At 48.5% G+C, this 12,616-nt stretch overlaps 1 protein-coding gene across 6 annotated transcripts in view; it reads left to right on the top strand.

Annotated features, from left to right (window-relative positions):
• Positions 1-1,694: 1,694 nt before the first annotated feature.
• MYLK3 (myosin light chain kinase 3) overlaps positions 1,695-12,616 on the top strand; it is a 62,492-nt gene continuing 51,570 nt past the window's right edge. For 2 of the 6 annotated variants that reach the window (XM_017517896.2, XM_037734668.1), the window contains exon 1: positions 1,696-1,928. In XM_017517896.2, coding sequence (XP_017373385.1) covers positions 1,875-1,928 — 54 coding nt within the window. In that variant the 5' untranslated portion in view covers positions 1,696-1,874. Of the gene's footprint in view, positions 1,929-1,962; positions 2,045-7,293; positions 7,437-12,616 lie in introns of those variants that run through there. The other 4 variants (XM_017517904.2, XM_017517902.2, XM_017517903.2 and 1 more) reach the window with 4 other exon arrangements.

The raw sequence follows: 12,616 nt of genomic DNA on the forward strand, positions 1-12,616 counted from the left end.
TTTTTTTGAGATGGAGTCTTGCTCTGTTGCCCAGGCTGGAGTGCAGTGGCACGATCTTGGCTCACTGCAACCTCTGCCTCCCAGGTTCAAGTGATTCCCCTGCCTCAGCCTCCCGTGTAGCTGAGACCACAGGCACGTACCACCACGCCTGGCTAATTTTTTTGTATTTTTTAGTAGAGATGGGGTTTCACAATGTTGGCTAGGATGGTCTCTATCTACTGACCTCATGATCCACCTGCCTCAGCCTCCCAAAGTGCTGGGATTACAGGCATGAGCCACTGCGTCCGGCCCTGGCCTAGTATTTTTAAAAACTAAGGGATTTAAAGTGCTTGGCAGGGGGCCTGGCACAAGTGTCAAATCAACCCAGATGAGGTATTGTGATCACTAATTGGCTCTGATAAGAGCACACATGGGTTTTTTAGGAGCACATGGAAAGGGCCACTCAACAAACCAGCTTTGGTTCATGTGATGTGCATGGTTATCCGGTAAGGTCCGCAGGGCACTTTAGAGGCAAGTAAGTTGAAATTAACTAAAAATGACAATACATGGTATTTACTGACCAACTGGTAGGAAATTCACCCAAAAATCACCACCTCCAATTTCCTTTTTTAATGTTTTTTTTGAGACAGGGTTTCACACTATCACCAGGCTAGAGTGCAGTGGCATGATCACAGAGCACTGTAGCCTCAGACTCCTGGGCTCAAATGATCCTCCTGCCTCAGCCTCCCAAGTAGCTGGGACTGCAGGCACCACCACCACACCTGGCTAATTATTGGGTGGGTTTTTTTTTGGTAGAGACAGGGTCTTGCTCTGTCACCCAGCTTGGATTCCAACTCCTGACCTCAAGTGATTCTCCCATCACGACCTCCAAAGTAGGTGGGACTATAGGTGCATACCACCATGCCTGGCTAATGTTTTTTATTTTTATTTTTTGTAGAGACAGGTCTCACTATGTTGCCCAGGCTGGCTTTAAACTCCTGGTCTCAAGCAATATTTTCAACTTGGCTTTTCATAAGGCTGGGATTACAGGTGTGAACAATTAGGCCCAGCCTCCAGTTCCAATTTCTAGTGTCACTGTAGACATCAGAGAAACACTTTTCAGGTAGTAATTTTTGCTACCTGCTGGATGCCCCAGTAATTTCTTATTTTCTGGATCTAATTCTGAGTGGTTATTCCAGGACACTTAATTAACAAACATGAAAGTAAACATGGCAACTGGGAATTATAAGTGCAAATTCAGTTGCCCATCAGGAATGTAGTCAGTGACCTGCATACTTTGCTGTATTATCCTCAGAAATGAGCAGAGGGAGGGCTGTTTTGATCTAGGCACCTGGGTCCCAGATGTCTGAGAGTTATTTTTCCCCAAGGGCTAGACTGCAGCAGAGCCAATGAGTTTGCCTTTGAGATGTTCCCATTTGTTCCCCCAGCTCCAAGAGACGTCATTGCCTTCGTTGTGGGTTGTTCTGGGCAAATGATGGAGGAATTAGCAGCATGGCCTGGAGTGGCTCTGAGTAGGCCTGGGCCAGCTGACACACGCCACTTAGGTTTCCAGGGAGCCAAGCTGTCCCCACTCACGCAAGGCTGATGCACTTGTGGCTAAATGCAGTGCGGTCAGGGCCCCGGGCCAAATTCAGGGCAGGAAATAGAATACCACCTCCATCACCAGGGAAACAATGGCCTGCGGACATGATTTAAACTGGAGCCAACGAGAACGCTTAGAGGGCCGGCCAGCAGAGTAAGGGAGACCAGAGGGCAGCTTGCACAGATCTTGTCTTGGGTTATAACTGTTGACAAGCCACTTAACTGCCTCCAGGTTTAGGTTTATCTGCATATAAGATGGAGGTAACAATATTTACGCATCTCACTGGAGACTTATGAAAACAAGATTTTGGACAGACCCCTTGGGACCTATGGATGGAAGGTGGTATGTAAGTGCGGTGATAAACCTACTGTGTGTGTGTTTTCAGCAGTGTATTAGGGACATGTAGACCCACCAGAAAACACTTTTGGAGTCTGATCAAAACAAGAAAGACAGCTCTTGGTTGTAAGTGCATGGGTTTGCTTTGGTTTTGTACAGGTCTGGGAGAATAATTGCATGTGTAACTGAGACTTCGGAATTGTTTTCCACCTGTCGCTGTGATGAGTAATCCAGGTGCTCAAATCATCTGAGAATGCTGTTGCTACAGTTGTTCCCAAATGTTTGCCAACTTTGCTTTACAAAACTCTCCAATTCTCCTGTGTGGTTTATGAGTTGTACGCAGAGTCTGGAGCATTTCTTCCCAAGTTGGGTGGGGAATCTATTTAAAAATAAAGCACACAGGGGGACGGTTGTTCCTTCCCCATGACATGTGATTTCTGCGGAGTCTTCCTGCGCCTACTAAATATACATGTTTCTGTTCATTTAAGGCTGTGTAATTGACCTCAGACTCAGTAAGGTTCGTAAATGCTTTCTATCAGCTGGGGTCCTGCGGGAGTCTATTGCTCTGTGTTCTTGGTTAGTTAAACCTGTCTCTTATGCATATCTGTCTAGAATAATTCCTCTGGGTTTAGGTGAATGATGACTATTATAGAAAAAAAATTGTTGAATAACAAACTACACACTTAATTTTTTATTAGAAAAATATAAATGAAATATAGAAAATAGAGATTATCTGTAATTATGCAGAGTTAGCCATACTGGCATACATATGTGTATATTTTCAATAAAAATGGGATTCTAGTGTATATGCTTGAGGTGAAGTCTTTACCTAGTAAACCTGGGAAGAATATTGATATCCTTAGAGATTTTTGTCTGCAGCGGGGAGGGGTCCTGCTTCTGTTGCCAGACTGCAGAGTGGCGGAATGAGGGACCTTGGAAGAACTTTCAAAGACTCCTTCCCTGAGATGTTGCTCCACTTAGCACCCCTGTGTTTTGGCAACAACACGCATCCCAGAAGTGGTAAACACTTGCTTATTTGAGCTTCTGTGTGGATGCTGGTCCCTGCCAGTCCCCTCTATCCTACTTCCCCTTTTTTTTCATGCTAGCAGAACCGATTAAGGAATGACTTACATGCAGTGCATTACACACACACATTACAGCCTGTGGAATTTGTTTCTTGTTTTGTTTTGAAATGGAGTCTCGCTCTGTCACCCAGGCTGGAGTATAGTGGCGCAATCTCAGCTCACTGCAACCTCACTGAACCCCCAGGTTCAAGTGATTCTCCTACCTCAGTAGCTGGGATGACAGGTGCGTCCTACCATGCTTGGCTAATTTTTGTATTTTTTAGCAGAGACAGGGTTTTACCATGTTGGCCTGGCTGGTCTTGAACTCCTGACCTCATGTGATCCACCCGCATCAGCCTCCCAAAGTGCTGGGTGTGAGCCACTGCCTGTGGAATTTGAAGATACGCATGCACCCTTGTGACATCACCCCTTTGTATCCTCTCTGTACCAATCCCCCTGCCCAGGTAATCACTTCCAGTCATTCCTCAATACTGACTTTATTATGTTACTGCCCACCCCAAAATGTCTGTAGAATCACTGTCCCTCTGTCTTGCTCCTTCAGGTCTGTATGTCTTGGCCTAATTTTCCTGGTCCACCGTTTTAGGGCCCCACTTGCCGGGCCTCCGTTGCTGTCACATGGCTGCAGGGCGGTCCCTGCACCCTCACCCCCACCTGCCAGGCTCTACCTGGGCCTTGTTCACTCTGTGACCTCACTAGAACTGTCTTTTCTTAGCCTTCCAAGTTTTGCCCATCCTTCAAGCCTCAGCTCAGGTCCCATGCCCTCCAAGAAGTCCTCCCCAATTTCTTTGCCTCCCTCTTACATGCTGAGTTTGCAGGCACCATGTGGATGTAGCTGAGTTTCTGCAGATGTGGGGCCCCAGAAGCACAGCCTGGCCACTGAGTCATTCCAACTTTTGATCCCCAACAGCCATTTATATTCTTCAGCAGATGTTTTTCCAAACCCTCCTCTGTCCTCACCCATTCTCTCCCACATCCTGCGGCTGCCTGAGGGTCTGTCACCCCCCAACCTCAGATCCTGCTCGGTGTCTGTGTCTCACCCTTGTCCTGTCCAGTGTTGGGACTTTGTTACCCAGATCAACCAAGTCCTCTTCTACGGACACTAGGGTCCCGCCTCTGCTATATGTTCTTCGGATTTGCTACCAAGACATCTTGGGACTGGGCTCAGTTCAGACGGTAGGGGTAAACTGAGGGGAGAGAATTCAGATGAAGAGAAAGTTCTTTTGATGGGATGTGGGTTGGGGCTGGGAGCGCTGGTGGGTTATACATTCGCCCCAGCCCACATACGTCCCCTAAACCTTGCAGTTAGCGACTGTCCCATTTTCTCTTTTGCTCCAATGTGATAACCTCACTCCTGTCTAGACTTTTGGGGTTTCGCACGGCACAAGTAGAGCTCGGAGCTCTCAAGAATGGGCACAGTGAAGGAGATTAAATAAGACAGTGCAGCTAAGGTGCTGAGCATAGGGCCTGCCCACGATCAGGCCAAGAGAAGTGAGTTAATTTCAAGACCCTGCAGTCCCTTCTCTGGTTCTTGTCAGCCAGGGGAGGTGAGGGGTCCTGAAGCTGTGTGTGTGTGGAGTCAAGGAGACTTCCAGAAACCTTCCCATCTGTAGTGAACACAGGCCCTAGAGCAGTGCAGCCAGGCCTGAGGCCCAGCTCTGCGCAGACCCTCCCTGTGACTTCAGTCTCTCCATGAGTGAAATGAGGTGGTGTTCCCTCCCCTCGCGTGAGCAGGGATTGCGAGCCTCTGTGCCCAAGGACTTTGCAGGTGGAACCTCCCCAGTGTGAGTGGGTGAAGGGTGGGCAGCCCAAGGTGCTAGCATGAGGCAGGTTGGCCTGGTTCCAACTTTCAGGCATAATTGAGTTTTCTCAATTGGCAGCTAGACGATGCAGCCCCTCAAAGACAAAGTTTGGTTCTAGACAGAAAGCAGAAAGTTTCAGTGAGATTAGAACATGTGGAAAAGGGGCCAGGTGGGTGGCTCAGGCCTGTAATCTCAGCACTTTGGGAGGCCAATGTGGGTGGATCACAAGAGGTCAGGAGTTTGAGACCAGCCTGGCCAACATGGTGAAACCCAGTCTCTACTGAAAATACAACAAATTAGTCAGGTTTGGAGGTCCGCACCTACCTATAATCCCAGCTACTAGGGAGGCTAAGGTAGAAGAATCACTTGAACCCGGGAGGCAGAGGTTGCAGTGAACTAAGATTGTGCCACTGCACTCCAGCCTGAGTGACAGAGCAAGACTCTTCTCTCAAAAAAAAAAAAAAAAGAAGAAGGAAAGAAAAGAAAGCTGCAGTGAGACCACCCTCAGTTGTTGTAGGCAAACTCTGGAGTCTGCATTTAAATCCAGCACCTTACACTGACTTTGGACCATGCCTTCATTGTCTTGTGCCTCAGTTTACTTATCTGTGAAATGGGGATAACAGTTTTTTCCTCCTAAAATTGTTGTGAGGGGCAAGTACAGTAATTGATGTAAGAATGTAGCACAGTGCCTGGCTCAGTAAATGCTAGTGTTTTTATTATTTCCTAATAAGTGTTTGTGTTGCTCCGTGAATGGATGGATGGATGCATGGTTGGATGGATGGATGGATTAATGGCCGCTGGTCTGGATTTAGCTCCAGAGGGTGCTTTTTTGTTCTTCTCTAGCATTTTCGGGCTGATTCCATCTCACCTTGCTTAGTCAGGGAACAGTTTGACTTGCATGTGGAGAAGGAAGAGATGAAATGAGAAGACTTTGCCCAGGGCTGCAGGGCTGCACATGGAAGGCAGTGAGATCCTGGGAGCAAACCCAGCAGCGCTGGGGAGCCAGTGGGGAGAGCCCCTCACCAGGCCAGGTTTCCCTGCAGCTGCTGTTTCCCTCTCTGCTTCTGTAGAGGCCGACTTGCACTTTGGTTTTACTCCCAAGCTCAGCTCCCTAGTTCATCCTGGCAGGGCTGTGGCTATTGTTTTATCATCTTTCTGCATCGTCAGGATAAGACAGGTCATAGACATTTTACTGTGAAAGAATAAGCAACCAATATTGATTATCTCAGAGTCCCTGCCCCTTAGCCCTCTCTCCATCTCCTCAGACAACTGTCAACTGTGCTGAGCCTGGGGGCATAGGCCAGTCTTACCCCCTACCCCACACCCACAGAGCGGGCTGGGGAGTTTCAGGTCATTCCAAGAGCAACGGTTTTACCATCTAGTTCTGTCTTTGCCATTGACGTGCTGTGTGACCTTCAGAAAGTCCCTTCCCGTCTCTGGGCTCAGAATCTCCATCTACAAAATAAGGGAGATGACCCTTCCAGTGTCTGAGATCCCACCTGTCTGTGAAAGTGGTGGAGGGTGTGAGTGATGAGCGTGGGGTTGGAACGCTATCCCCATGCCTTTCTGTCAGAGTGGCCCTGAGCAGCCATTAACGTTCTCCATGTTGTTCCTCCTCTGTGAAATGGGGACGACAAACAGTGACCCATCCCATGGGGCTGCAGCGTGTCTCAGATAAGGAGAGGCAGCCAAAGCAGTCAGCGCAGGGGCTGTGAGTGCACACAGAAGCTGGCAGCCCACCTCTCTTTCCCGTCAGCCAAGCTAGTTAATTTGTGGTCCCAAAGTTGAGAGAGAGAGAGAGAGAGTGTGTGTGTGTGTGTGTGCATGGCAGTGTGTGTGTATAGCTTGGTCTCTCCCAGGTGCTTTGGGAAGATCTGGCTGGGAAGCCCTCCCTGGCATGTCCCTGGCAGAGCCACATGTCCTTGCCTTCCTCTGCACTGCAGCTCCAGGCTTTGGGGACTCTGTGCCTCTTGGTTGTCTCCTGAGTACTTTTATTTGCAGGGACAATAGCAGGACCCTTCCATCCCAGAGGTGACTGACCAGGCCTGGCCAGAGAACAAGCAGCTCCACTGATGACCAGCAGGACCGTCACCTCTCTGCTGCAGTCCTGGCCTCTCCTCTGTCTTGAGGGCTCCCTGAAGGCAAAGAGTCCCTGCACATCCTCAGGGCCCCTGTACCAGGATGCGGGGTTTTAAACTCAGCTCAGTTCTACCCGAGGACTCCCTCCCTTCATTCCTCCTTCCTTGGACCACACAATGTTTGTTTCACAGCTGGACACTTTGCTAAGTGATGCAGGAAGTAGGCCCCCGGGGAGGCAGATAGAGCCCAGCAAGGCAGATAACCAAGTGAAGCCTCTGGATGCCGCTGGGGCCTGGGACAGGGTCAGAGATAAGCGGAAATGCCAAGCTTATCGCTCCTGCCTGAGTTCTTCCAGAGAAATCATCCTGGCCGGCCAGCCCACCTCATTCCCAGCGCTCTGGGCGGTTGGGCAGCATCCATCTCCAGGCAGAGTAAACACAGAGTTGGCACAGCCACAGAGGCTGCTGGATGGGGACTTTCTGCCCCACTCTAGCACTGTGCGGTCCCAGCACCAGAAGCCAGCAGCGAGCGTCGGGTTACACCGAGATATTTGCGGTAAGGGCAGCTCTGGGCCAGTGTGCTTTGAAGTAAGAGCCCGAGGAACAATTGGTAGGGTCACAAGACTAAAGGAGCCCTGGTGACAGTTGTTCCCCAGTCCTGGGTTCTCTTGCGCCAAGAAAGTCAGCAGAAAGCTTTGCTTTAGGAGGACAGTTTGGGGATGGTCAGCTTGGGCCCTCTGCAACAAATGCAGGGTGCAGTGGACAGACGATGCGGATGGCAGCTGCCTCTGAAGCTGTCCGCACTGAACTGTGCACGGCTTTCTGGAGCTCTTCATCTCTGCTTTCCTTTCTTAAGTGAGCTTGGCACCACGGAGGGGATGTGTGTACTTCTTTAGTGCACTCCAGTAATGTTGTGGTGTGGGCGGAGAGGTGGCCTGGGCTGGGAGGAGGTCAGTGGGCTTAGGACTGGGAAGCTGTCCCCCTTCCCCCTCCTGCCTCCACCCCACAGCGAAGTGACTGAGCAAGCACACTGCTGTCTTGCTAGGCTGACTGTCTGTGGCATTATCGGGAAGAAGGTGTGGCTGGTCTTAAGGACGGCCGTTCCAATCGCTACCACTTGTGTGGACTTACCACGTGCCAGGTGCTGTGCTAGACGTTCTGCTGATGTTAATGCCCAGCTGCCCTGTGGTTACTGCAGTTAATGAGCCCCCAGAGCAGATAGGAGAGCTGTGTTCAGAGAGGCGGTGCCAGGTGTGCAGTGAGCCCCTGTGGCATTTTGTGTAAATTAGAAAAAGGCAACTTTCCTCTCAACACGTGGTTTCCTTCCCTCGGAAAACAGTCATCAGATTTGATTTTGTTAGAACAAGGCTTTTCACGGCTACACGCTGTGACACGACTGTCATAAATAAATACACAAATCAACAAAGGGCAGCGTGTGTTTGTCTCCCTAGGGGCTGTGTCCTCAGGTTCTGGGTAACCCGCCTCTTGTCCGGGTCCCCAGAAGCAAACACATTGAAGCTGTTTCTTTTGAGATTTGCCTCCATATTTCTTCATTCTCAGTTTTGTACATGATCTATAGACTTGCTGGTAAGATAAATGAGGACTTAGCTCTCTCACACCCCCCACTTTCCCTCCCTCACCTTCACAAGTGAGAAGTCTCTCATTTTACTTAATAAAGGGTTTACTTTACTATGACTGTAAATATTCTTCATTGCAAAATCAAAGATTGTACTTTAATCTCATTCTTTCTCGTAAGAACTCTGGGCTAAGTGCAGTGGCTCATGCCTATAATCCTAGCATTATGGGAGGTGGAGGCGGGCAGATTGCCTGAGCTCAGGAGTTCGAGACCAGCCTGGGTAATATGGTGAAACCCTGTCTCTACTAAAATACAAAAAATTAGCTGGATGTGGCAGCATGAACCTGTGGTTCCAGCTACTCAGGAGGCTGACGCAAGAGGATTGCTTGAACCGGGGTGGCAGAGGTTGCAGTGAGCCCAGATTGCACCACTGTGCTCCAGCCTGGGTGACAGAGCGAGACTTGGTCTCCAGAGGAAAAAGAAAAGAAAAAGAACTCTGGTTGTCCTGGCGTCTCTTGTCCTGGCATCTCTAACTCCTTTCATTCCCCTTTTGCTGTATCTGCCATTGTCCTTCAGCTGATGGCAAATGTTTCAGCACTTCCTGGGTGTCTCCCGAGCATTCTCATGGCACCTCCTGACTACTCCACGAGGCGAATGTGTTGTTATTATTCTCCTGTTAAAAAGAAGGAAGTGCAGACTCAGAGAGGTTAAGTGAACCCTGGATCACGGTTCTGACTAATAACTGACAGAGGCAGGAGTTAAATCCACGCAGTCTGACTCCAGGCCCCATGATCTTCACATTTTACCTCAAGTGTTCAATTCCATTCTATTGTATACTCCTGTTGAACACTCTTCATTTTCCTGCTTCAACTTTGGGCCTAGGCTGAAAGTACTGTTCCTTGGAGCTCTTTTTTTGTTTTTAAATTGAGTTGGAGTTTCGGTCTTATCACCCAGGCTGGAGAGCAATGGCATGGTCTTGGTTCACTGCAACCTCCGCCTCCTGGGTTCAAGCAATTCTTCTGCCTCAGCCTCAAGAGTAGATTACAGACACCCACCACCATGCCTGGCTATTTTTTTTTTTTTTTTTTTTTGGTATTTTTAGTAGACATAGGATTTTATCATGTTGGCCAGGCTGTTTACCCCCTCATTTTGCTGGAGTATATCCTCAAAGCACGTTTCATAAAAAGTGTGCATGGGTCAGGTGTGGTGGCTCAAGCCTGTAATCCCAGCACTTTGGTAGGCGGAGACAGGTGGATTGTTTGCACCCAAGAGTTTGAAAACAGACTGGGCAACATGGCAGAGCCCCGTCTCTACAAAAAAATCCACGAAAATTAGCTGAACATGGTAGCACACGCTTATGGTCTTGGCTACTTGGGAGGCTGAGGTGGAGGATTGCTTGAGCCCAGGAGGCTGAGGCAGGAGTGAGCCAAGATCGCGCCACTGTACTCCAGCCTGGGTGGCAGAATGAGACCTTGTCTCAAAACAAACAAACAAACAAAAAAATGTGTATGAATTTCTTGCATTGTTGCAAATCATAAAACCCTTCATTTTGTTCTCTGATGGTGGTGCAGTGTCTTCAAGATTCTAAGGGGAAGAGCTTTCCTAGCTAGACTTTGACAGCCAGCCTCTCTTGCAGCATCCAGTTGTTTTTAGGATGAGAAGTTTGATTTCATTCTGATTCTAGTTCTTTTATATGTGTAGTAGTCTGTTTTCAGAAATACCTGAAACCGGATAATTTGTAAAGAAAAGGAACGTCTTTCTTTAGTTATGGAGGCTGTGAAGTTCAAGGTTGAGGGTCTGCATCTGGTGAGGGCCTTCTTGCTGGTGGGCCCTCTCTGCAGAGTCCAGAGGTGGCCCGGGGCATCCCATAAGGAAGGGGCTGAGTGTGCTCCCTCAGGTCTCTCTTCCTTCTCTTGTGAAACCACCAGGCCCAGTCCCATGATAACCCATTCATCCATTAACCCAGAAGGGCAGGGCCCTCATGATCCACTTGCTTCTTAAAGGCCCCACCTCTCAATATTGCCACATTGCAATTAAATTTCGACATGAATTTTGAAGGGGACAAATTCTCACAAGTGTGTGGTTTTTGTTTTAAATTTCAGGGAGCTTCTCTTTATCCCTGTGTTCTAAAATTGCATAATGACTGTAGTATTTCTTTGATAAAGTCTTTCCTTTTTTCATTTCTTACTCTAGTTAATTAGATGTGAGGCCAACTGGAGTCATCGAACAGCTTTCTCTCCTGCACATGGCTTCATCTTTCAGTTTTATTTTCTGAGACGTTATCTTAGCTTCATTTTCTAATCCCTATATTGAATTTTTAAATTTTATTATTCACACACACACACACACATATATATATTTTAGATAGAGTTTTGTTCTTGTTGCCCAGGCTGGAGTGTAATGGTGAGATCTCGGCTCACTGCAGCCTCTGCCTCCCAGGTCCAAGCTATTCTCCTGCCTCAGCCTCCGAGTTGTTGGGATTACAGGCATGTGCTACCATGCCTGGCTAATTTTTGTACTTTTAGTAGAGACAGGGTTTCTCCATGTTGTCCAAGCTGGTCTTGAACTCCCGACCTCAGGCAATCCACCCACCTCGGCCTCCCAAAGTGCTGGGATTACAGGTGTGAGCCACCACACCTGGCCAGCATCCTCTCCTTTGTTAAAGAATGGAATAGCTTTACACACTTTTCTGTGGCTTCAAATGACAGCCTTGTTTGTTTGTTTTTTGAGATAGGGTCTCGCCCTGTTGCCCTGGTTGGAGTGCAGTGGCACAAACATAGCTCGCTGTAGCCTCTGTCTCCCAGGCTTAAACAATCTTACTGTCTCAGCTTCCCAAATAGCTGGGACTTCAGGCACACGCCACCATGCCCAGCTAATTAAAATTTTTTTTTTTTTGTAGAGACAGGATCTCCCTATATTTCCCAGACTGGCCTCAAATTCTTGGGCTCAATCAAGCCTCCTGCCTTGGCCTCCTAAAGTGCTGGGATTACAGGTGTGAGCCACCTCACCCTGCCAAATGACAGCCTTTTTGAAACTGTTTTTCATTTTCTCTGTTTCTTCTTTGATCATGTTTCTGTTTATTTGCTTTAGTCTCCCATTTTCATCTTGAAGGCTTTCTTTGAACACCCAGTGATCCTTTTTGTCTGGGCATATTTCTGAAGAAGGTACTAACGGCTGGGTAGGTGGTTGAGGCTTGTTAGCTGCGTGGCTTTGTTGAGGATGATCGGGTGGGACACTCCTAAGGAACCCCAAAAGCCAGCACATAGAACTATTGTGCTGTGGACCATCGCATTTCTCCAGAAACAGGCTCTGATCTCCAGGGAGGGTGGGCCTGGCCAGGCCCTTCTGTGCCGAGGTGTGGGACAGGAAGGGGGCCGCTATAGGGACAGGCTCTTCAGTCTTGCATTTCTGCTCCCCGTTTACCCCACCGAAGGTCTTGGGGTCTGAAGGCTCTCTGGTGTCCTACAGGGAAAGGTGGCTCTGTGCTTATCTGTATTCACCGTTGCGGCCAGTGAAGCTGTAGTTTTCTGTTTCTTATTTCTCCAGTTACCGCTCCTCCACCTGCTATCCATCTTCCAGAAATTCATTGATAACACTCATTCACCAATGGCCCACCTTCCATTCTGTTCATCATTGAGGGTGTGTATTTATTTTCTTCCTTTACCATGAAGTCTCTGGAGGGGAAGGAGAGAAATATGAGAGGTCAGTCTTTCAACTTGAGTCAGAGCCTTAGTATCATTTTATTTTATTTTTTGAGGCAAGGTCTCCTTCTGTTGTCCAGGTTGGAGTACAGTGGCACTGTCATGCTCACTACTGCCTCAACCTCCCAAGCTCAAGAGATCCTTCTGCCTCAGCCTCCCAATAACTGGGACGACAGGCACATGCCACCATGCCTGGCTAATATATACATATATGTTCTTTTGTAGAGACGGGGGTTTGCTATGTTGCCCAGGCTGGTCTTGAACTCGTGGGCTCAAGCGATCCTCCTGCCTCAGCCTCCCAAAGTGCTGAGATTACAGGCATGAGCCACCGTGCCCGGCCCTGGGTGATGAAATTTTTTTTTAAATTAAAAATTAACTGGGTGTGGGGGCATGCACCTGTAATCCCAGTTATGCAGGAGGCTGAGGCAGGAGGATTGCTTGAGCCTAGGAGTTCCCGGT

The sequence above is a fragment of the Cebus imitator genome, unplaced genomic scaffold (assembly GCF_001604975.1).
Source record: "Cebus imitator isolate Cc_AM_T3 unplaced genomic scaffold, Cebus_imitator-1.0 Scaffold652, whole genome shotgun sequence".
In the NCBI taxonomy this organism is placed as follows: domain Eukaryota; kingdom Metazoa; phylum Chordata; class Mammalia; order Primates; family Cebidae; genus Cebus; species Cebus imitator.